The sequence below is a fragment of the Protopterus annectens genome, chromosome 2.part1 (assembly GCF_019279795.1).
Source record: "Protopterus annectens isolate FY-2018-M chromosome 2.part1, PAN1.0, whole genome shotgun sequence".
In the NCBI taxonomy this organism is placed as follows: Eukaryota; Metazoa; Chordata; order Ceratodontiformes; family Protopteridae; genus Protopterus; species Protopterus annectens.
The window spans coordinates 1555104651-1555130055 of record NC_056729.1 but is presented as its reverse complement, the minus strand read 5'-3'; the positions used below and the strand labels follow the sequence as shown (position 1 = coordinate 1555130055).

At 39.2% G+C, this 25405-nt stretch overlaps 1 protein-coding gene across 2 annotated transcripts in view; it reads left to right on the top strand.

Moving 5' to 3' along the window:
- Positions 1 to 25047, top strand: part of SKI (SKI proto-oncogene) — a 290736-nt gene extending 265689 nt beyond the window's left edge. The window contains exons 4-7 of one of the 2 annotated variants that reach the window (XM_044063006.1): positions 782 to 1035; positions 4227 to 4531; positions 8311 to 8541; positions 17842 to 25047. In XM_044063006.1, coding sequence (XP_043918941.1) covers positions 782 to 1035; positions 4227 to 4531; positions 8311 to 8541; positions 17842 to 18018 — 967 coding nt within the window. In that variant the 3' untranslated portion in view covers positions 18019 to 25047. Of the gene's footprint in view, positions 1 to 778; positions 1036 to 4226; positions 4532 to 8310; positions 8542 to 17841 lie in introns of both variants that reach the window. The other variant, XM_044063005.1, reaches the window with a different exon arrangement.
- The last annotated feature ends 358 nt before the right edge of the window (positions 25048 to 25405 follow it).

Genomic DNA, 25405 nt, shown 5'->3' with positions numbered 1-25405 from the left:
GCTGTTCGGTTTTTCCTAAGGACACAATGCTGCATTTCTTGACATTTATTTTTAGGCCATGGTCCAGGCACCACTCATTGGTGCATGTTAGTCCATCCTGAAGAATTTGGAAGTTGGATGGGGAGTTAATTTCAACTCCAGGATTGCAGTGATCTGCAGACTTGGTCAGCCACAGGCCTTTGGTGTCAGCCTTGACATCAAAGATGTAAATACCAAAGAGAAGTGGTCCTAGGTCCAGTCCTTGGAGAACACTGCTGGAAACCACTCTTTTTCTGCCTCACACACAAATAAAATGTGTTCTCTCTTTCAATTTGCTACCCAGAAGGTAACAGGGAGTTACATGTAGTTTGATTAGCTTATCAATAATTCCAGAATATGGGATGATAACAAAGCAGGCAGTGTGAAACAATTTGCCTGAGTCTAATACATCAGTGACTTGTTCAAAAATGGCAGGAGGCTGGCTATGCCTTTAACAAAGCTAGACTGGTTTGGGTGTAGGGCTTGTAGAAAGTCTATGCCCTTGTTAATAAATTCCATAATTATGTGTTCCATTGGTTTGCAGATAAGGCTGGTGAGGCTTATAGGGCTGTAGTTTCCTGGATCAGTAGTGGATCCTCCCTGCTAGAGTGGGATGACTACCACAGTTTTCCATTCTTTTGGCGTGAATCCATTGGAGAGGCAGACATAGTGATTTAGTCATTGTTATTTGTATGTAGTTACTGTGTATGTTTTCTCTGTTTGGAGTGGATCTTTTGACACCTTTTGCTTCCTCTTCCAGCAGCTTCTACTCATATAAAAGTTTTGAGCATGCTGTCGCACCAAATGTTGCTTTGGCACCGCTTCCGAACCAGAAAGTGTTACATCATTCCCCATCTACATCTACTGCCACAAGTGATGCTCCACGGCCTCGGAAGAGGAGACCAACGGAAGAGAATCAAGGAGCTCCAGAAATTCCTGTTACCTGTACTGTCTCTGCACCTCCGCAAGAAGACAAAGACACAGATGGTGAAATTGAGGTTGAAAACAGGGAAGAATGTAAGTGGCATTTCAGCTTTACTTTCTAACAGTTTTTTTTTTAAAGAGGGGAAATAGTAATTTATTCAAAGGAAGGCGAAACAGTATACATTTGGCAGTACTAGCTATATGAAAAAAATCACAGGATCAAAGAACAGACTATTGTGCATTCTATGCTAAACTTCTAGATATCATTCTTGCAAAGACCCTTATCAGCAGTAAACTAACAATAACAATTTGCAGGAGAGCAAGCCCTCTGCATCCCATGCCCCTAACATAAATGTACTAACTCCTTGGCTGCACAACTATGGTAAAAGGACAAAAAACACTTCTATTTAGAATCCCCCCTGGACCTGCAGCATAGTGTCCCCATAAGAAAGAGAATTCAGACTGCATTTTAGACAAATAGGCAAGCAAGGCAGCTGCTACACTCCTAGTGGGTTCGTTCAAAATAGTGTATCCACTACAGGGCACAGACATCAAATTACAGTTCTTGAAAGCAATGAAAAATGCTATTTGATGAAAATGTTTTTGACAAAATAATATGATCCTAGGGAGAAAAAAAAAATCAGACTGTATAAAAGCAGCGGACGTCTGTCATCTTGAAAGAGTATGCATTTTGTACATTAAAGAAGGCATTGAAATTCAGAAAAGTAAGGGACTGGTGTGAGCCTGTCCACAATCTGAGCTTATAAACAATCCAGAATAAATGGGAAACTAAGAGGATGGTAACCTGTAGCAGAATGGCCCTTCTCAGAACTAGAGAACTAGTTAGTGAGAGAGCCAGATGTAACAGCAGTTGCATAGTGGTGCAATATACTTTTGTCCTTGAGAGGTTATCCTGTTTTATGTATTTAGCAGACTCTGATATTTGTATGCCTGAAGGGGAGATGAAAGGCATCTAATTTGTAACTGGATAATGGCATGTTTTATTTCCAGTTTAAGTACCAAAAAGTAAAGATTGTGGTGAAGACAAAGTGTTCAAAGAATGGCCTTTAGGACATTGTCATGAATGGATCCAAAAGGCTTGATGAAGCAGCATGTATCTCCTCTGTAAGAAGATAAAGCTCGCTGCCAGGAGTGCTGAGGTTCCACAAGCACATACATTAATGTTTCAGCAGGCCAAGTGCCCCACCCAGCCAATGTTTTGTGAATTTCTAGACCCACCACTGATTTTTAATTCCCAAAGCTGTCATGATGCAGACCAGCAGTTATTTTAGGAAGATGTCCTCCTCCTCCTGCATTGACTTTGCTTTTCGTTTTTCAGAAAGGGTGCTAACAATGCAGTGTCTTCCTCATAGGTGAGCTCGCTACAGCAAGCAAGAGTGTTGTAGGGTCTGTTGTTAGTGAACTGAAACTTATTTTTGTACATATTTAGGGGCTGGATTACACAAACTGGTAGGATTTCTTAATTTTTAATTGTTGATTCATGTTAGTGTAGCAGTCTAAATTAAATTTCTTATTCTAGATCGGGAGTTTTAAAACTGTTGGCTCAGAAGACTGTGTGTGTGTGTGTGTGTGTGTGTGTGTGTGTGTGTGTGTGTGTGTGTGTGTGTGTGTGTGTGTGTGTGTGTGCGCGCGCGCACGTGCATGCATGTGTTTGTGTATATATATATATCTGTGTTGCAGAGTAAGATAAATGGGTTTTGCATATTTTTTTTTTTTAGCAAGTTAGAGTTTATTAGTTGATGACTCATCTGAAAGATTTTTAAGCTCACTCTAGGCTGGGAAAAAGCCATGTGTTTAAGCAAATAAGTATATAAATATATACAGAGTATGAGTAAAGCTGGTAAAATTAATGACTGTGTTAGTTGCAGTGCATACAGATTTTATATATCCATTTATTTTGTGTTATCAGATACCTTTAACATCGAGATTCCACTTAAGTGGGTTATCTTTTTTTCTTGGTTTCAAGAATGAACAATAGTAGATGAACATTAATTTAACAGAAGTATTGTGCCATTCACTAGACTCTCTGTAAACCTTTTCAAAATGTCCTTCTCAAAAAGTGTAATTCCCATCTTGACTAATATCAGACGGTGGAACCACATGCCTGTGCTGAGGTACAGATTCATGTTGCTGTACCAAGATTTTTCCTGTGTTATGCTGTTTGTGATCAGTGTTAAATATAATTTTGTCCTGCTGTGTTTTTTTAGGATTTACTAAAAAAATCATCACAGCACACCATCAACCCCCCAACACGCACACACACACAGACATAACTTTGTTCCTTGATGTAGTTTACATATTTGTTTGTATTTGTAAACCACTGTAAAGCATTGATCAACATGGACCTTTTCAGACTCAGCCTTGGAACACTGTCTGGTTAAGTGACTTGCTTAGAGTCACAAAGTAGGTAAATGGAGGCTGCAGGAATCCAACCCTAGACCACAAGAAGCATCTCATTAACAGATCATAGTAGTAATAGAATTCTATGAAAATGTAAGGTGATAATCTGCAGATAGTTGATTTTCCTTCTTTTTTTGAGTATCAAGTGAAGTAAGGCATTTTCCTGTTCTGTTATGAATGCCTCATAGGATCATAGGAGGTTACTAGGCTAATAGCCCTAGAACCTTATTCACTCTAGCCATTCATGCCCCAGTGTTCCCAGTTATCAATGCCCACTGGCTAGAATGGCTTTGGATAAGCCTGTGATTTAGGGCATCTACAAACTGCCCCTGTCCGTAAGGGCCACAGGTGACAAGCCAGGGGTGAATTTATTGTTTCCCATCCTTTAGTCCTCAGATCTGTAATTCTAATGCAGTTTGTTTTATGAATGTGTAGCAGGTCCATCAGGACTGGATTGAAGAATGCCATGTATGTACCTCCATTTCCAGCAGCCTTCAAGTCTGTTAGAACTGGTTAATTTATCACAAATAGCTAAACAGCATATGACACAGAATCTTGATTTTAACTCAGTAGTCATTTTGAGCTCCATCCAGTTTTTTAATTTCTTTTTTGAATTGGCTGGATGTACAACTGACTGAATAGGTTGTCTGTGACAGACTGGCCTGTCATACAGAACTGGTTTTCTGCCTTAGGAATGTTACTTGCCAGGACAGACTTTAGCTCTTGTGACCCTTGATAGGTTAAAGCAGGAGGTATCAGAAGAATGCATTGATGTATGAATGGATTGTTTGGTAATCATGTGATACAGTATATATTAATTTCATGTAATTGCCATAGTAATTGGTATTCCTATTTTTTTCCAGTCACATCATCACTTTCGTCCCTTTCGTCCCCATCCTTCACTTCTTCCAGCTCTGCAAAGGATGTGAGCTCACCAGGTGTGCAACCCTCGGCCTCATCCAGCAGTGTGTCAGACGTGCCTGCATCAGCAGAACCTTATTGCAGCAGTGGGTTAGAGTCCGAACTTGAACACCTTAGGCAAGTCTTGGATGGCGGTCTTGATGGAAAGGAAGCCAAGGAAAAGTTTTTGCATGAGGTTGTACGGATGAGAGTCAAGCAGGAAGAGAAGCTCAGTGCAGCTTTACAAGCCAAGAGAAATCTTCAGCAGGTGAGATGAGAGTATGTGGAGATGCACATAAGCAAAGCAAGCATTTTGTAAATTTGTAGTTCCACACTAATGAGCACAGCTTAGCAGAGATATAGGAGTAACTCTCATTACTGAAAAAGGATACAGGTGTTTTGTTAGAAAATAAAATGTAAATTAGAATAAATGCACAGCCTAATTAGTGTCATTAAGTAACATTGTGGAGTAAATGCTGTATGCATTTTACATGACTGCCACGTCATGTATGCCTGTCAGTTCCTATGTCTACAGAGTACACCTGTGGGCCTTTTCCCAGTGAGGACTCCTGTAGTGAGAGGCAACCATCAGTTGTTGTTGTGTCTTTCGGCTTTTCCCGGTTAGGGGTCGCCACAGCGGAACTCCAGTCCGCTAAGGATTGGCAGTAGATTTTTACATGCCAAGTTGCTGGCCCTGTCGCACAACCTTCAACGAAGGTACGCCCATTCACATACATCTCCACACAGAAGACGCTCTAGCTGAGAATCGAACAGGACAACGTCTTACTGTGAGGCGACAGTGCTACCGCAGCACCACCACCGCAGTCCAGGCAACCATCAGTCTTCCTCTTTTTTAATTTCTGCAAATGTTTTTGTGTTTCTTATACAGTAATAAACCCCTTTCCTTGGTCAGGGAATGATCAGAGTTCATGAAATTAGTATTTCTTCAGTCTTTGATGTTAGGAAAGAATGCTGTTCCTCCTGTGTGGGACAAGCTATGTCTGTCACTCACTTCCAACACTGTCCATTCAACTCCTCTGTGTCAGCTAGTTAAATGTTTGTCAGCTGAAGCATATTCAGACGTTTATCTCTCTGTGCCCTGAAAACAACAGTTTCACTATATTGGCATGTGACACTGATCTGGATTGGTTATACTGTGCTGCCATTATACGAGCCCTGCTGTATATGTTTGTACCAAACATAATCTAATTGATGACAGGTTGAGTAATGGCACTCTGCTGCAAAAGAAATAGTAGTTTATACTGGGTCACCATATTATGTGGGCCCAAAGGGGACTGCAATATAGCATGATATTATACAAACCCTAATAAAATGTACTGCAATTCTACATTACCAAAATCTAGACATGAAGTGCTCTTTTGGCACTAAGCCAAGCCACTGGCACTGAGGCAGTGTGCCTTTCCATGTTATCAGTGACCTAGGTTTGTAAACAGAACCACTGTGCCATAAGAGTTGACCAGTGGGGTTGTAGTGGAAAGTTGAAGACAAAAGCAGCCAGCTGTTTTACCGTGGTGGGAGGTTATGGACTGTATTGCAGTCTGCTCAGCCTCTAGTGGAGACCACACTTCTCAGAGGCCTCATCTGATGAAAGGGGAAGTGATTAGCATCCAGCATGTGATGTACATGTGCAGGTGTCACATGTGCTGACATGGCCACTTGTTGTTACTGTCCTTTGTAAAGATTCTGACTAAGTAAGTGCAGCATAACAGCCTTGTAGCCGTGGTCTAGGGGACATATCTGGGATCTCCAGGAAAAAGAAGCTGTACCAGGATGCCCTGTGTCACAGTTCGTGAATGTTCATGTATCATTACTGCATACAGATCATGATACTTTATACTGTAGCATCATATTTTATTTATGAATATATGCATTTATTTACTTTCATTTGTAGCTAGACTTGTGTTCTCATAACTTGCTGTGAAGGCATGAGCTAACCTAATGAAGTGTATGTTTACAGGCATGAGAAGTTTTTGTACTGCATAGCTGTGAAGGATAATAAAACAACTCTTCACAGAAAAGCTGGGGAGTCCTGATGCCTACCTTACTTTGGTGTTGTGACATCCTTTTCTAGCAGATAAATAAATATGCCAATGTATGCACTGCAGTTGTGGGAACAGCAGAGTTTAGAAACAACCTGCTGGCAGATAAATTAATAATGACCATGCTGAGAAATGAAACTAGAAGGAAGGGGGGCCTTGGGGGATATCCCTTTGTCTGCCTGTGTCTTTCAGTCTTTTTAAATGTTTTCTTTCGTGAGATAGTTTCAGAACAAAGGTATCACTTCTGGATTCCTGTTATGTAAACTCATTGTGAGCACTTTCAGAACAAATGGAGCAGCTGTGTGAATTGCAGAAATGTCCAGTGCTCAATATAAGGCGCCTTCTGCATGCTAAAGTGTGTATGCTTGGTAGAAAAGAGTTGCTGTAGCAGTATGTGCTGTTAAAGCAAGCAAAGTAACTTAGCATACCACTGTGAAGACAGTTTTCAACCAAGGACGTGTTCTTTATAGGCAGATGGAGTGTCTTAGCATGGCCGTGAGGCAAAGTATTGCACAGTCCCTTCTTTATCAGTGTAGTCGTAAGGTGGCACAGTGGTGTAGTGACTAGCATTTTCACCTCACAGAGGCTCTGTGGTTCATTTCTGTATGGGATTGCTTTATATGTGGTGTATGTATGTTCTTTCTACGTTCATTTAGGTTTTCTCCCATCTCCCAGTTTACTCCTACATGCCGGAGTCATACAACAGGTAGATTTGTCACTCAGAATTATCCATAGGCATGTGTAGGTGTAATAGGAAGAAAAGGATGTAAATCTGCTTCTTAGTAGTCTCTGCAAATGGTATCGCATGCATCTAAGCAGTAATGAATCGAATGCAGTCATGTTTTGTGAGTTAATTTAGAGCATACAGTAAAATTCTAAGGTGTGCTACAGATGCGTACCTTCATGCTGTGCATCACTGGGCCTCTGACTTGGGGTGGCTGTCCCTTTCAGACAGCATTACCTGTATTCCACTGTGCCTTGTGTCCCTTATACTAGCCAGGGACTTCAGAACTTCGGTCAGAAATCTTAGTGGCATCTGCCAGTCAGGATGACAGGTTATCAGTGACATTTTCATTAGGTAGTGTCTGTGATTTTCCTGTGCCTTGATGACGGTGATTTTTTTTCTCAGACGTTCCTTGAATATAGAAACCTTTGGCAGTATAGTCAACTGTGAGTTTCTGGTGCCATGAGGAGACTGAATTTAGGTCAGAAGGTAGTTGAATATGAAACCCCGTAGCAGTACAGTTGGAATCAATACTGCCAACAGTTTTTAAAATGAAGTTTGACTCTTTTTTGAAGTGGTCCCCTAGCTTCATTGTAAGCTTCTCATTGTATATGTCAGCTCATTAACCCCATTTGTACTGTGCATTGTGCTGCCCCAGTAAATTCCCATACACAACATTAACCACAAATGGTCAAAACTCATTAAACTGAAAAAAATAAAATAAAATAATGCACTCCCTTGTGGGAGGGGCTATACCCCCCCACACACACCCCCCTGCTAATTATATATACCATACCCAAGATTGCAAAACAGTGAAGAAAGTGCAAAATCCCACTCCTCACTGGTGATCCTGCAAAGCAAACAAGATTAATTAGCATTTCTATAAAAAAAGTATACTTATAAACATTCAATGTAATGAACATATGATGAACCTATGAAATACACTGAACCCACATAAACTTGCACATTCATATGCACAAATTCTCTGACTGTATGAAGTAACTATGGTAACCGAGGAAGATCAGGGCACTGTTTAATGTTTGCTGCTCATATTTGTGTTAGATTTTTATTATAAATAATAATATAATGCATTGTTTATTAATAAAGCTTTTTCCTCACCCGTCTGCTGTAAGAGCCATAAGTAAATTACGACCAACCACTGCTCATTGAATGAAATTTTGCAAGCAAGCATATGGTCTTACCAGTTTCTTTTGCATGGTAACGATATTTAGTTATTTTAAGTTGTTTTGGTATTTTTTACAGGAGCTGGAATTTTTGCGAGTAGCTAAGAAAGAGAAACTAAGAGAAGCAACAGAAGCAAAACGCAACTTACGGAAAGAGATTGAGCGTCTCCGGGCAGAGAATGAAAAGAAGATGAAGGAGGCTAACGAATCACGAATACGACTAAAGCGAGAGTTAGAACAGGCAAGACAGATTCGAGTGTGTGACAAAGGGTGTGAGGCAGGGAGACTGCGGGCCAAGTATTCTGCTCAGGTGGGTCATGATCAAGGACTGATGTATTTGTGTTGCTTTGACTTCTGCATTTTCTTTTTAGCCAGGTAAGGTTCTAGGCACAGGTGCCTCTCTCAAGGAGTAATCCTCGAGCATTCGGTTGGTTAAGTAACTTGATCACAGACAGAGGTTTTGGTGCCCAGCTTTGTCACAAATATTGTACCTGACCTTGTGAATTGTTTGGGCTTGACAGTGGGGGGTGACATCAATATCAGGGCTCAGTATTTGCCTCCAAGTCATGTTTCTGCACTCTCTCGCTGTCTTAGAATTACAAAATGTAGTGGTATGCACATCCAAGCACAACTGCAAGTAAAATATACTGCTGCAATGTTTGCTGTTTCAAACCTGCTATGAAGCTGCCAGGTATCTCCGTCAGGCAGGCAGTGGAACAATATACCTCTGCCCTGTTAGAAATGGCTGTAAAATTCAGATTCTTCTATTATGACAGCACAGGTGGCAGCAGTCTGTTAGATAGTGGTATATACAGTAACAGCACATGTGGCAGCAGTCAGTTAGTGGTATGTGCAGTAACAGCACAAGTGACAGCAGACTGTTAGTTGCATATGCAGTAACAGCACATGTGGCAGCAGTCTGTTAGTTAGTGGTATGTGTAGTAACAGCATAGGTGGCAGCAGTCTGTTAGTGGTATGTATAGTAACGGCACATGTAGCAGCAGTCAGTTAGTGGTATATGCAGTAACAGCACAGGTGGCAGCAGTTTGTTAGTGGTATGTGTAGTAACAGCACAGGTGGCAGCAGTCTGTTAGTAGTATGTACAGTAACAGCACAGGTGGCAGCAGTCAGTTAGTGGTATATGCAGTAACAGCACATGTGGCAGCAGTCTGTTAGTGGTATATGCAGTAACAACATGTGGCAGCAGTCAGTTAGTGGTATATGCAGTAACAGCACAGGTGGCAGCAGTCTGTTAGTTAATGGTATGTGCAGTAACAGCACAGGTGGCAGCAGTCTGTTAGTGGTATGTGCAATAACAGCACAGGTGGCAGCAGTCTGTTAGTTAGCGGTATGTGCAGTAACAGCACAGGTGGCAGCAGTCAGTTAGTGGTATGTGTAGTAACAGCATAGGTGGCAGCAGTCTGTTAGTGGTATGTACAGTAACAGCACAGGTGGCAGCAGTCTGTTAGTGGTATATGCATTAAAAGCACATGTGGCAGCAGTCTGTTAGTGGTATGTGCAGTAACAGCACAAGTGACAGCAGGTTGTTAGTGGCATATGCATTAACAGCACATGTGGCAGCAGTCTGTTAGTTGTATGTGTAGTAACAGCACATGTGGCAGCAGTCTGTTAGTGGTGTGTACAGTAACAGCACAGGTGGCAGCAGTCAGTTAGTGGTATGTGCAGTAACAGCACATGTGGCAGCAGTCAGTTAATGGTACATGCAGTAACAGCACATGTGGCAGCAGTCTGTTAGTGGTATATGCAGTAACAGCACAGGTGGCAGCAGTCTGTTAGTTAGTGGTATGTGCAGTAACAGCACAAGTGACAGCAGACTGTTAGTGGCATGTGCAATAACAGCACATGTGGCAGCAGTCTGTTAGTGATATGTGCAGTAACAGCACAGGTGGCAGCAGTCGGTTAGTGGTATTTACAGTAACAGCACAGGTGGCAGCAGTCTGTTAGTTAGTGGTATGTGCAGTAACAGACAGGTGGCAGCAGTCTGTTAGTAGTATATGCAGTAGCACAGGTGACAACATGCTGTTAGTGGTATATGCAGTAACAGCACAAGTGATAGCAGTCAGTTAGTGGTATAGGTTCATAGGTTGGTACTAGGCTATCGGCCCTAGGGCCTATGCAAGCCTAGCCATAACAATTCCCTGGATATTTCTTCCCACAATATTTACTTCTCTGGACCCCTGTCTAGCAGGGCGACTGACATGATCCCCGGGGTGAATTTCCTATCTCCCATCCAGTCATCAAGGTTCCTTTTGAAGAGGGCCAATGAGGCGCTGTGCTTGACATGTATGGGCAGTCTGCTCCAGAGTATGGGGAGTCTCTGGGTCAGGAACCTATCCCTCCAGCATGTTTTGTTCACTGTGATGACAAGGTTTAGATCCCCGGAGCGTGCGGCTCCGAGGGACTGGGACCTCCTCAAGTGGAGCATGTCCAACAGCTCAGGGTTCAACATGGCCCCGTATGTTTAGCAGAGATCGCCACTGAGCAGACTATATGCCACAGAGTACAGCTGGAGTTTTCCTAGACAGCCAGCATATGACATCTGCCGGGATCCAAGGCGGATCCTCCCTTGTGGAGTGGGATAACTGTAGCTGTGCGCCACTCAGTGGGCGCAAAGCCTGAGGTGAGGCTATGATTAAACATGACACGTAGGTGAGGTGCCAGTTCATTTTGTAGTTCATGTAGTACACAGCCTGGGATGTCATCTGGTCCCATGGATGCTGTATTCTTAGCTTTGGAGAGTGCGGTTTCTACCTGTGTAGCCCTGTGTATCCCTTTTCAGAGTAATATATTCACAAAGAACATTATAAAGTTTCTGAAGAGGACTTTTACAAAAAATGCAGCAAGGCATAATGATTTAGGAAAGCGCATCTATTTGTGCTCCCTAACATGCACAGTTTCTTCAACCAAGGAAAAGAGTATGTAAAATTTGGTGTTTAATGTAGCCACCCTACCCCCACAGGCATCCACATAAGCAGTAGTAACATTGTTTCACCTTCATAAACTTACGTTATAAAGAAACACAGCAAATATTTTAACATTGTTACATTAACCACTGGATAAAAAAAAAACAGCCTTTGGGAAGCAAGACTCCTGCAATCTGCATGCTACCCAATCACAAAGCATTATGATTTACAGTAACAGTATGGATGTTAGGCACCATCTGGTACAAGCAAACTTTGACCCACCATACTTAAATCTCAAGGATCAAAAGGTTATATTTGCAATATAATTCTTATTTGTGGGTCAAGAATAAACACATTATACTTAAAAAGAAGATTCCACTGCAGTGTGCAGTAAGTCACCAAATGTGCAGTAACAGCACAGCTGGCAACAGTCAGTTAGTGGTACATGCAGTAAGCTGCAGTGTTGTGTTGTTGCAGTACCATATAGTACTGTAACAGCAAAGGTGGAAGCACTCAGTTAGTGGTAACAGCAAAGGTGGAAGCACTCAGTTAGTGGTAACAGCACAAGTGGCAGCAGTCAGCTTATGGTATGTGCAGTAGCAAACAAAGTAGCAGCAGTCTTTTAGTTAGTGGTGTATGCAGTAACAGCACAAGTGGCAGCAGTCTGTTAGTGGTATATGCAGTAACAGAACAAGTGGCAGCAGTCTTTTAGTTAGTGGTGTATGCAGTAACAGCACAAGTGGCAGCAGTCTGTTAGTGGTATATGCAGTAACAGCACAAGTGGCAGCAGTCTGTTAGTGGTATATGCAGTAACAGCACAAGTGGCAGCAGTCTGTTAGTGGTATATGCAGTAACAGCACAAGTGGCAGCAGTCTATTAGTGGTATATTCAGTAACAGCACAAGTGGCAGCAGTCTGTTAGTGGTACATGCAGTAAGCTGCAGTGTTGTTGCAGTGCCATATAGTACTGTAATAGTCTGTTTGAATTTTGTTAGACTTTCAGTTTACAAGAGTAACATCAGATTTACCTGTCATTAAAGTTGTCTGGTAAGAACTGTAAAGCTTTTATCAGTGGGAGAAGAACAGGGGCTGCTGGAATTCAGCTGTAGCTGACTTCACAGCTGAACTCATCATTATTGTCTACAATTTCATCGGAGAGAATGGAAAAGCATGTACAACTCAACTGAGCAGTTGAGAATAACTACATATGCATTTTTAAGAAGGAAATATATTAGCATGTGGCATTCCTATCATACCAACAAAGGGAATGCATTTAGGGGGTACTCTTGCTAGTGGAATTTGGTTCATTTATAACATCACTTCCTGAGTCAAGGCAGTTAATGGGAGAACCTTCAGAGGAACTTTGCGCTTAATGTGAATCTTTCCATGGGTTTAGTATTTTTTGCACCGCACTTCATGTTTCAGTTAATATCTTATCTCTCATGGGGAAGGGAGGGGTGCAGCTTTTCTGATTTGAGACATATGTAGAGAGAAAGACAAGAAACAGGAAGTGACATCAGCTTCCTTTCCAGCATCATTGGGTGTCTCGCTGATAAGGGGAGTCCAGACTAAACACAACCAGAGTGAGAACCGCATTCAGGGCGTTACCCACACAGTACTTCCACCACAGAAAAACCAAGCAACAGTTTCAGGAAGCTGTACTGAGCAGAACTTGATGTTCTGTTTCCTACGGCTGCACTTTCAGAAGTTACAGTCGCACTTCTACCTCTTGTCAGTGTTTTCTCTGTCATCAGAAATTATGCTTATTGTTTGCCTTAATGAAAACAACTTTCTCTTTTGAGATTTGTTTTATTTAGGGACTCGAACATAATAAAATTTGCTGAAAGACTGTGTGTTAATAGCAAGTTTCATACTAGAAATTAATTTGCTCCATTTTTTTTTTATTTACAACAGAGACTGGGTTACTTACTGCTGACTCAAACCTTTTCTTGCTCGGGTAGTGAATTACCTTGTAAATGCACTTACATCACATTGTAGCACATCACTGCCACTCGGCTTTTTGTGCAGACACTTCAAGTGCTTGACTGCATTTATTATGAGGGCTGTTGTAACTCAAAGTTCTGTAGCACTCAGGTCAGTTGTGGGGCTTTAGCAGTGGATGACACTAGCACATTTTAAGGCAGTCCCATGGCGTGAAGTGGTTAGATGTGCTTAAGTAAAAGTCACATTGCACCTTTGTTACAGCCTCAGTTCTGGCATGATGCCAGCCTAATGACATAAATGGGGTCTTTTATTTCTCTAGCAGGCTTCACAACCAAGTTAAAATGAAATTCCTTTCATTTGTGACCTGTCATTGTCTGTGCTTTTCCCACTGACTGTTCAGGACCAATGTGGGATGGTAACACTTGCATTTGTCCAGTAACTGAGGACTGAAACAAGATTCCTTATTTTGTTAAATAGCTTTGACTAAAAGTCTTTCAGTCATTGTTAACATAGCCTACTGCTATGTATTTTGCTTCATTTGGCAAGCTTGTATGGTATTTAGCTGTTTGCCTGTTTAAACACACATATAGTTGTATAGGTTTGCTGATCTGTTGTACTTTCATTTTGTACTTTTATATGCATCCTTTTTGCAACTGAGAAGGTTCTCATCAAGGGTGGGACATCACAAAAACATCCAGGTACTGATTTGATTAATTACAGTAGTACCTGTCATATATGAAAATATTGTGGTTTAACGGTGGAGAAAGTTATCTGGGATTTGGATATATGATACTACGAGTGTTTAGTATGATACTACGAGTATTTAGTATGATCTGAATATTGCCGTTGTACATCCTTATTGCCATCACTGTTAGAATAGCATGGACACTTTTGGAGAACATGCTTGAGAAAGTTCACATTTATAGGAGAACAATTTTAAATGAAGGCATGGTATCCACCCATAAACCATTAAAGTGAGCAGGAAAAATGAACACTGGCAAGGTTGAGATCTCAGATGTCACATATCAATTCATAACATATATTGGGAAGTGTTTTATAAGTGAGTAAGCCTCGTGGTACAAGAGGAAAGTATGCATTGAAAATGAAGTGGAGCATGTAGAAGATCTGTTAGAAAACATTGATTTACTTAAATGGTTGAGGATTCCTGAAGTAACCTTATAATATATGTTGAGAGTACAGCACTGCATGAAATACAAGTGAGCTGTACAAGTTGTAAGCAGGGAAGATGGTATGTATTTTCATTACAGAAGTTCATTTATGCTAGAATGCAATGCAGAAAAAAACTGAGACATGCAGCCTGATCTACTCACATGACTAGGACAGTTCTTTATCCTTTCATTTTGCTTTTTTTTTTTGTTACTTTTGAAGTTATAAAGGGTGCCACATTTTACAAGGTTAGAACCTGGAAGAAGCTAATCCATAACTAATCATACATTTTGTTAGAGTTGTCTTGTGTTATGTCCTACATCATTTTAATGACGAATGAAAGTATACTCATATTTTTTTTTGCAGAAAAGGACGAGGGTTGTACACCCCATGGAAACCAGAACAGAGGAGGCATAGACTGATATTGTGTATCTTTGTCTGTATCTATAAGAAATACATGTTATTAGTTTTTTTATTAACATCAGTATGAGCATTTCATACATAGAAATGTACCAATTCTCTGGTTGATTCATTTATTACAAGTAGAGGTGCTATGTTTATAGCAATGTTTTTTTTTGGGGGGGTTTTTTTTTGGGTTTTTTTTTTTTTTTTAAGTTTCTGACCTTTTTAAAAGTAGTGTTAGGTTTATGGTTTGGGGGATGTTAATAATATTACACTAATCTAATAGGGCAGTTTTTTAACTGTCTACTACCATAGCAGAAGCATATCCATGACACAAAATGTATATAGTGTAAATATGAGTTACTTTTGGTATGACTGCACAGAGTTAAACATGAAGCTCATGTTACGCATGCATGGTAGCAACCAGTAGCCATAAACTCAAAAGTTAGAGAAAACATGGATATGCTTCTGTTATGTAGTAGACAGTTAAAAAACACCCTATTAGATTACTAAGTGCCCTCTTTTTTTCTTCTGCCCCTGTAGCCTTCAGCATTTTCTGGCATCCCCTGGTCACCGCCTTGACAACCTAAAGAATAACGGGACCCGATTTTGAAAGCCAAGCTCTTAGTGTAAGTAAATATTTACATTGAGATCAGGTGTTTTGGAATCTGGCTCGTGGTGTAAGCCTGTTTGTAGATAGGCCTTACACCAAAGTCACTTACACTGAGAGCAACTCTTTTGGAATCTGGTCTACAGTGTCTCTGAGGTAAAACAGTTAGACAGAGACAGAGGCATCATGGTCATGAACAGAACTTATTGTGTTAATAAGACACATTCTTTAATGAACAGTGCCTCACCATAGCAAGTAATTACACATTCTCATGTTGACAAGTAATTTTACTTCTAAAATGTGCTACAAGTTTCATATGAATAATGAAATTGTTCCATCTCTCCTCCTCTGAAATTCAGTTATTTGTTGGTTTCTCAAAAAATTCATAAAATACCTATATGATGCACCAGTGTGGTCCTTAATTTCCTGGTGGGGCATGTTAAAGATAATAGTGATTTCCTTTGGCAACTATATTTAATTTTCTTTGTCAACTATATTTTTGGAATGAGACCTTTGCTGACTAACATTTTATGCTGGTGACTTGAGGTATCAATTTACCTTTCTAAGTAATTTGTTACAGCATCCATTGAATAACTTCTTAACAATTCTGTCTTTTCTAATTTGTGTATTAGCACTATATTTACATTGCTGGAGCAAGTTTTATAAAATAATGTTTTCTTTTTTGAAGATGACATTTTTGAGCGAATAGAAGTGATCACATGGGCACCTCAGTGGCTAATACATATGCTAAGATTTCTCTTTTGGAGTGTGAACAATTTGTTCATAGTGCGTATAATCTCTTTTGCATCTCTGTCATTCTGTTGATGACACATTTCATTTTTATGTTTGAAATTACAGAGTTCTACTTTTTTTAAATACTTATAATCCTGATGATAGCTTATAAGCACGGAGCCTAACTTTCCATCAAAAACACACAATATTGACCACAAATGATTGACACTTAATGGTTGACCAAATCAATCATCGATCCACAAAAGACTGAAAAAATGTAAACACAAGTATGTTTTTTTTTGTTTTGTTTTGTTTTTCTTTTGCACACCCAAACACCCTTCTAATTATATTTGCCAACTCCAAGATCACGCTACACTGGGGAATGGGCAAATTCCCTGATCCCTACTGTACCACAGTAATTTTCAATCAGCTGTTCCAGCTTTTATACTCGGCGATGAAAAGATGTGCTGAATAAAAGTGGATGATAGTATAATACTGTTATTATTAAAAAGAATGCCAAGCAGAGTACATGCACCTGCATTTGAGGATTATTGGTGTAAGGTGCATTAAGATATGGAGAGCATCTCACCTCACTGTATGTAATGAGAGCTACATGGCTGAATTAGTCTCTGCTGGATGATTTTATATGTAGAGATTATTATAAGAATGATTTATACACTCAGTGAATAGTGTACTTTGTGAGCGTCATATTTTTTGTTAGCAACGATCTGTTATTGCCATTGAGTGGAATAACACTTGTGCAACCATGAGGTTTTATCAGACTAAATGTATTATTACTAACCAGTGAAATACATTATTCCCTGAAGTTAAAAATGTTCCAGGACCTCAAACTATCATTTCTTTTAAAAGGGCAGAATATTAAAATGACAACTTTACTATAAACCTAGCACTTTGTCTTGTAACAAAGGCAGCATCCAGACAATTGGTACATTTCCATGTTTGAAATGCACGTTACCATTGTATTTTAAATTAGGATGTTTTTAGACGTCCAATAACTAATAAAATGAATGCCTGTCCAGTCTTATGTGTTGGCAAAAGCATTTCATGGCTTAGGGAGCAGTTTGTGGAATACTGTTTAGATATTCATTGCAAAAACACCATCAGTGTACATTATAAAACACTATGAAACGTATGTTCAAGTTATTGAGATTATAACATTTGGTAAAAAAGGTGGTTATACTGTTGCATACTCTGAAACTGAGAATACAGCTGGATTATTTTCCATGAGCTGGCAGACCAACCAGCTTCTACAGTTCAGTTACTCTATGCTTAAGGTAAATGTTTTAAACTTTATCAAATGAACTGTTTGCTAGAAGTTACACTCTCCAAGCTGCCATTAATTTTGACTATGAAAGGCATATCTTAGTAAAACTTTTTATTTACTCTAGAACTGATCAGATGCCACGTGACTTCATGTGTGTGTGTGTGTGTGTGTGTGTGTGTGTGTGTGTGTGTGTGTGTGTGTGTGTGTGTGTGTGTGTGTGTGTGTGTGTGTGTGTTGCACGTAGAAGCATCTCTTGGTTGTTAGGATGATCTTTTTTACCATGTGTTTGGATTATACCTCATTGGTTTTTTTGTCTTTCTTGATGCACCAACTTCATTTACTGTTATCTGGTTAATAAACAATTAAATATGTAATTACAAGAGTGAATATCAAGTGGTTTGGGTGAATCAGAAGCAACATGACAGATTTCTTCAGCAGGCTAAAATAATTCATGCAGTGGGCAGTGCTTCATACTGTACTGTTAAATGCTATTGTTAAAAAGTGCTACTGCAAAGACATCATTTTTATGTTCTTTATTTCTGTCTAGATTGAGGACCTGCAGATGAAATTGCAACATGCAGAGGCTGACAGAGAGCAGTTGCGAGCTGACCTTTTGCATGAACGTGAAGCTAGGGAACATTTGGAAAATGTTGTCAAGGAACTGCAAGTGCAGCAGCTGTGGCCAGTCCACAGCAAATCCACAGCAAAAGACAGTGAAAAATAAACAAAAAAGACAGAAAAAGACAGTGAAAATAAAAGTTCTATTATCTATACACATACGGAGATATGTAAATGCGCCAGTGTGTCTGCGTGAGTGAGTGCGTGCATGAATGAATGTAGGTGTGCTTCCTTTGCACACACAAGTAAATGTGGACCTGTTGAAAGTTGGAGGAAAAATGTTACTAGACAACAGAAGCACTGAATAATAACCCTGTTTTCGACATACAGCACAACATCTTTACCGTGCCTATATGATAACACACCAAGTGTTTGTAAGATGACAAGAAAATGACTTTTTAATTTAAGCAACAAAACTGCTCCTTTTTTACTGGTCACTGTCAAGTGGGCGGTGTCTTCGGAACAATAGATTAAAAAATTGGGCAAACAAGGATGGACAGACAGTGCTTTTTATTATTATTATTATATATATATTTTTAATTTTCTTCTGCTTGCCACCGGAACACTTTGAAAACCTAATTCTTCTTATAAGCTATTTAAGACAGGAAACAAGACTTTTGGGATAAGGACATTGCATTACAGACAGATTTTTTTTTCTTTTATTGTTATTTCTTAAAAAATATATGTTGGTGCACAGTTTGTTTTGAGAACTTGGCTTGGGCGTTTGAAAATGTCCATTGGTGCTGGTCAGTTCAGCTGTTGGATTATTCATTCTGTATCGGAAAGTCATCACTGGCAGCTTCTCCAGTTTGTCTCCAATTGCATCCTTGTATTTAGTTTGTGAGACTCCATGATAAACCTTTTTTTTTCTGCTGTGTACAGAGTAAGGGAGGAGAGAGAGAATTTAAACAAGAAGCTGCTTGGCCTTAATAACTTCAGTGTTTTCAAAGAATCAAACTGAAAATCATCATGTAAAGACTTTGTATCTAGCTGAGGTGTTCAACAAGCCCTTTTTACTACTGAGCACTTCAGTTCTGGCTAGGGAGGAAAGAGAACACAGGAGGCAGAAGGAGGAAAGAGAACACAGGAGGCAGAAGGAATGAGATGGCTTACAGACAGCTAAATTACCTGTTATTACTAATGTGTAAAGACTTTGCAGAAATAAGCAAAAAAATGCATATATAACTACCACTTTATTCTTCAGACCTTGAATTGTTGGTTTCCAGTCTTGTTTGTAACATTTTGTTTTCCTGTACACAACAGTGTTTATCTGCTTGTCCTGTTGAGTGCTTTATTAGTAGGTTCACACACAAACCTTAAACTTTGTGCTGAGAGAGCCATACCAGGAACAAGGGTTGGCTACATCATTATTTTTCCAGGGCTTGTTTGTTGGGTGGTCGGTGGGTGGGGGTGAGGGCTGAGCAGTTTTTTAACATGCACTTTGTCCGGAGTCTCTCATGATGCTGTTTCTTTACTAGCCTTGCAAACAGAATGTCAGATGTAATCCTTTATTGTACAGATTACTGTTGTGACATTTTTTGTTACTGTCGAAGCATCATCACCATAATTATACCTCAGTACCTATGAAGTACCAAAAAGGGTAGTTTTTAAAGGAGGTGGATGTTCTCCATTTCTTCTTTATTCATCATCTGTAGCTATGAACAGTGACTGTTCATTTCAGCCTCACTGTTACTATATTATATAACTTGCAGAAACCCCTTCAGTTTCCTTGATTAAGTTGATGGTGATATGCTAGCTCTGGGTGATAGGTGTTACCATGAAATATTTAATCTGCTTTAAGGAATGCTTATCTGCAGAAGGTATACCCTTCCCCATTCAAGCTTTTGGCATAAAACAGTGACTCCTCAAAACTGAAAAGTTGTTTATTGTTTTCAGGGAGGTATTTAAAAAGATTGCAGAGGCACTTGCCTGTAAGTATGAAATAAAACACTGCATTTGCCAGTTACAGACAAGGATTACTTGTTGTTTTATGTGGGAGAAATGCAATTCAGACTGGAGTGACCAAAGCATGCACAGACTAGATCTTATCTGTTTATCTGTATGTGAGGCATATATGTAATAAGAAATGTCATCGTATGCATTACACATTTACTGTAGTTACTGCCATTGAGGGACCTTGAAGCCATTTGCATTAATTGACTGCAGTTAATTTTGTTAAACCCGCACCCCTAAAATCAGGGCATGTTGCTTGATTGAGTAGTTACCCTAAATGTCCGTATAGTCCTCGCGGGTCCAGTTTTACATTTGTGACCCAGTGCCAAAGACTGATAACAAGGAAATGGATGGCTAATATAAAAAAGAGGACATTCTTGTTAGGGCATATGATTATAATCCCTTGAACTTTTTAATATTAGCCATTAAACAGCCATAATATGTTATGCCCTATATTTATTTTTCTATTAAATGTATGGCCCAGGAGCTTGCTAAAAGAAAACACCATGTTATTTACAGAAGTGACTTGCTGTGGTCGTAAACTGTCTCCAGAAACATTATTATATAGGCTTTTGCATACAGAATACAGATATTGTATAAGCATATCCATTTTTAAGTATGGGTGAGAATGTGTTTAAGTACACATATTCACATGCATATTCATGCATAACACATAATACTGTAATACTCTGGGGAAGTTAATATATGTGCTTAAAACAGGTTTCTCGAATGAAGACCAGTGAGGGTGTGTTGCCTGTTGAGGTAAAGCAGGGGAAGCAGACATGAAAAAGTAAAAACTTCCCCTTTTTCAGGGGGAAAATAATCAAAACTTCCCCCTTTTTAAAGTGCAATGCAAAAGAACATAAAATATGTTTATGCAGTTTTATTTTTACTTAGAATACTGTCTTCTTGCTTAGTTGTATGTTTTTTCTGCAGGTAGTAGATGCATGGAATTAATTACAAGTTCTACCATACATATATACATTCATGGGCATTATTACTGTATATGTAACAAGTCTTTTATTTTCAGTCTTGAAATATTCATCAAACTGTATTCTCAGCCTTATGTTTTCCATAACTGTGCTCATTTATAAAGCAGATATTCGAAGGAAATGCTATTCGAGTAGTTGTATTTGAGCAGGAGTGAAAGAGAACAGGCATTCATTAGGCTGGCATTGAACTTTCCAAGAGCACTGTAATGGAACTGAAGACACAGCACTGCTTTTCTTATCTGATTAATGTTAGCCTGTCATAAAGTACCATTTTCCATGCATTGGTGTAGCCAAAAGGGGACCTGTACTTTGTTTGGTTACAATATCAGCAATGTAGTCCCTGTTTTTCCTCATGAGACTGACAGGCTTTAACTAATGTTTTATTTTGGCTTGAGGATATACCTGCCATTTGGCATCTAATGAGTACAACAGTGGTAATCAGTGGGCTTATGGTAGTGTTTTATAATATTTTTTTATATTCCTTTCTGTACGTTGGCAGTGTAAGACAGAATAGTAGAATTGCTAATGGTATTTCTGTAATTAGTAGTCCAGGGTATGATCTGCCATCAAACTTCCCTGGTGCTGAAATTTCACAGGCTACTTTCTGTGGTGGAACTTATCTGGCAACCAAAGAATAATAGTTGACAAAAAAGTTTTTATTCAAATTCAGCCCTAGTGTATCATATATGTAAGTGGAGTGAAGAAGTAAGTTTGTTTTGTTTCGTTAATTTGCTTGTTTTGCTTTGTGTGGTCAGTGGCAGTGTTCGTAGTCTGTTTTGTCTTACAGGTCATGCTGGTTTAGTGTCAGTCCTGTACCTGTAGCCTGAGTTAGTATTCATTCGTAAGCCACCATTTCACTGAGTACAGTATCATTTCTCTGTGTTTGCCAATAATGGCATTAGAACACAGCACGGTTGTCCTACCACATAACCATCTCTGTACTCCATGGTCATCCAATGTGGCTAGCATTATGCTGTGAATGATTGATAAAGAGGCTGTTTCTTTCACTTTTATATACTGTTGTGATTTTTATTTCCATGCAGGTGGATTGGCAGATGTCTGTCTGTAAGTGGCTCTACCTGTGTTTTAAAACATGTCCATCTTGACATTTCCCAAAAAGCTACAGTTTGGACTATCATACTTGCGATATTATGGCATTCATGTCAGTGGGTTTGCTTATCCCAGTATCTAAGAGATGCAGTTTTGGTTTTCACTTCCGCTAACATTCATATTGAGAATTGATGTTTAGAACTGTACTGACGTTTGGTTGCATGGCGTAATTACCATTTATGTTTTGACGGAGAAGGATAGCAAGTAAATATACCTTCAAAGTACTCTGTTTAAATTGAAACTTTGTCTCTAAAAGTTGACTGTTGGACATAGGGGGTGGGGAGGGTGGCCTAATGGTTAAAGTGTTTGTCTTACAAACACAAGGTGCGGGGCTTTAATCTCACAAGGGATAATTAGCTAGGCTTGCAAGGGCAGTTAGCTTAGTACTAATCTATGAACTTATAAAAATATCTATGAACCTGTAGCTTTACCATTCATCTTCCCCTTCTTTGCCATAAAAGATAGTTGCTGCCCCCTTAAAAGGGAACAGAACAAACAGGAGATTCTGCTGTCTGCTAACGTGGGAACATGGGTCCAGGCATTTTGAGATGTGTTTCTGTTGTATTATTTTGAAGTAAATATTGACACACACCAGAAACAAGTATATTATTACAGAGATTCTGTGGTTTATGTTTCCTCCTATTTTTTAATTTAGTGAAATTAATTTAAACTGTTTCATCCCTGCCTGGTTCCCTGTATAGCAGAAGTTTAAAAGCCTTTTGAGGTGATAAGAGTACTGTAAGATGAAATCTAGATGCTGGAAAACTGAATGGGCTTTTAACCCATTTTGCCAACAGTGTCACTGTTTTGCAATTGTTACCATCTCCTGTTATGTACATGCATATAAAAAATTTATGGCAAAAATCCTGCACTGCTTTCTTGTAGTGACATTGTCAGGTTTGTCCAAAGTGCAGGTACTGTTAGCTAGGAGACTGAAATGTGCTGCATGGCCTTTGCTCATATGCAAGGCATATCCTTCAGCCTGTGCATCCTACAGAATTCTGACTGTGTATGTAATTACTGACTTCTGTGTTTTTCACCTGAGGTGCAAGTAAAGTATACTTAGTCATGAGTTGCAGCATTACATTTCTCATTATATTTGTGTTGCTGCCATGAGAATGTGAGACTGTTTTCATTACCTGCAAGTCTTTCTGTCTTGTCTCATGGTTGCTCAGCACCATTATAGCCCCTGCACAACAACATGGAGGAAAGTCAGTAAAAGCCTGCAGTTGGCACATACAGTTTTTGCTTTCTTATTGGCAGGCACAGATTCTCCAGCCATGGTTTTAAGTTGTGTCTTTATGGAGTTCATAACTCGGAGCTCTCTCAAATAAATAGCGGTAGTTTTCTCCTCGTTTACCTGGAAGATGGCATTATGAAGTACTTTTTGTCTTCCTCCACTTGGATGAGCTACTCTTCCTGTAGATCATTTTTCTGAAATCCCAAACAAATTGTCTTTCGGTAGAACTGTAAAATGCATGTCTACTTTGCCGTGGTGTAAACAGGGAATAATAATTCTACATTTTGTAAATATAAATTCATCCATTAATATTTACAGATTTTCCTTTGTCATTCATGTACGAATGTGTTCTTTTGCCCATTATTTGATTAGATTGAATTCAGACATCAGTGTCAGGACACGTAACACTGCCTAGCTAGGGAGTGCACTTCAGAAGATGGACTCGGCGCTTCTTTTTGGAGATGGGTGATTGAGCTCCTAAAATACTTCCGCAGACTAGCCACAGAACGTCATGCAGTGGGAAGGTAGCTGCTAGTTCCTAGTTACACCTAGGGGGAAACAGTGTAAGTTACAGGTGTTGGAGTGGGAAAGAAGGTTAAGGATGTAGACAAAAAAGCGAAACGCAGGAGGTGTCTTGTGAAAATGCAACGCTTGCTGAATTTTGCAGGTCTTAAATTTATCACCTCAGTTTTTGAAAGAGCAAGTGCATTGTGTCTTGAAACAGTTCCACCTAATAAGTGTGTCAACAGCATTATATGGAGAACGGGCCTGTTTCCTTAAAGGTTGTGTTACAGTTGTCATGCCTCAGCTCACAAATACAACTCTCGTTTGTGTTTCCTTTAAAGAAGTGAAAGGGAGAAGAGGTGATTTTGTTTTTTAGGCTGCTAACTCTCCCTATAATCAGAAATATATAACATAGATAACTGTATATTCAATTTATATACTCAGTTTCTGTATCAGAGAGAGTAAAATCCTTTTTTCCATGAATGAAAAAAGAGCAATAACATTCATATTTGTTGAGCAGCAAGCATAAATATAATTCTGCTTTTCTGACATGATTAGCCAATGTAAAAAGAAAGAGAGAAAAGAAATGAACATGTAAATACTTTTGGGTTTCCATTGTATGCTCTTGTATTATAAATGTATGGGTGTTTAATTTCCCCCATTCCCTTATTACGTGGTAGTTGTCTTGTTTTTTTTTTTTTTTTCTTGAGTTGTGTTTTTAGCAAAGAAACAAATCCTTTGCAGTGTATTCAAAATATATGACATGTTTTGATAGTTATTGTGGGTATCCTTATTCCATCATTTACATTTTTTAAGCATTTTTTTTCATTTGTAAAATATTTTATTACACATTTTTTTCATCAGTCCGCAAATTTTAGGGGGATTGTATTTTTTTTTACATGAATCTTCATGTGAATGACATTTTTTATTGAATGAGGTTATAAACATTTATAATAGCCAATAGCATTTCAGCACACTTTATCTTTTCCCTCCTATGCTGCTGCTAATGATGATATATTACTTTTACTATCCTAGGACTATTTTTATGTAATAAATAAATGTTTGCTTTCTTGTTTATAAATGCCTGTTTTAAAAGGAAGAAAAAAATGAGAAAAAAGCTTGGCTTATTTATCTATTCAGCTGTGTACCGTACTTCCTCTTGTACCATCCCTTTTTTCCACATCCATCTTACCCCATCCCTGACACAGATAATATTGTAAAATAAAGGACTTTATGAGATTATGTATGAAAAAAATAGCTATGCTTATATAGCACAGTGACTGAATGTACAGTGTATAGATGCATTACCTAAAATAAAAAAATGTTTGTCCATAAACCATTGTGTGGGTCTAGTAGCTTGTTCTTCTGGTGTGAAGTATGTTTCTTAGAAAACAGAAATTGTAGTATCAGACTTTTACATAAAAAATGAACTCCGTTTACTAGGTTACGTGAGATGTGACACTGCCCAGGCAACAGCAGGACTGCCTTGATGTCTGTGTATTAGTTTTCTGAAGTATAACATTCAGTATCTGACAAGTAATAATCCTGTATGCTAGAAGGGCTGCATAGATATGAGTAAAAAAATGCTTGAAGTATACAATGGCTGAACTTGTTCTACATTCACTCCTTAATTACACCGTGCCACAGGTTCTGACACTCCTGTTCTGTTAGCCTGTGCAGCATTGGCATGTTTC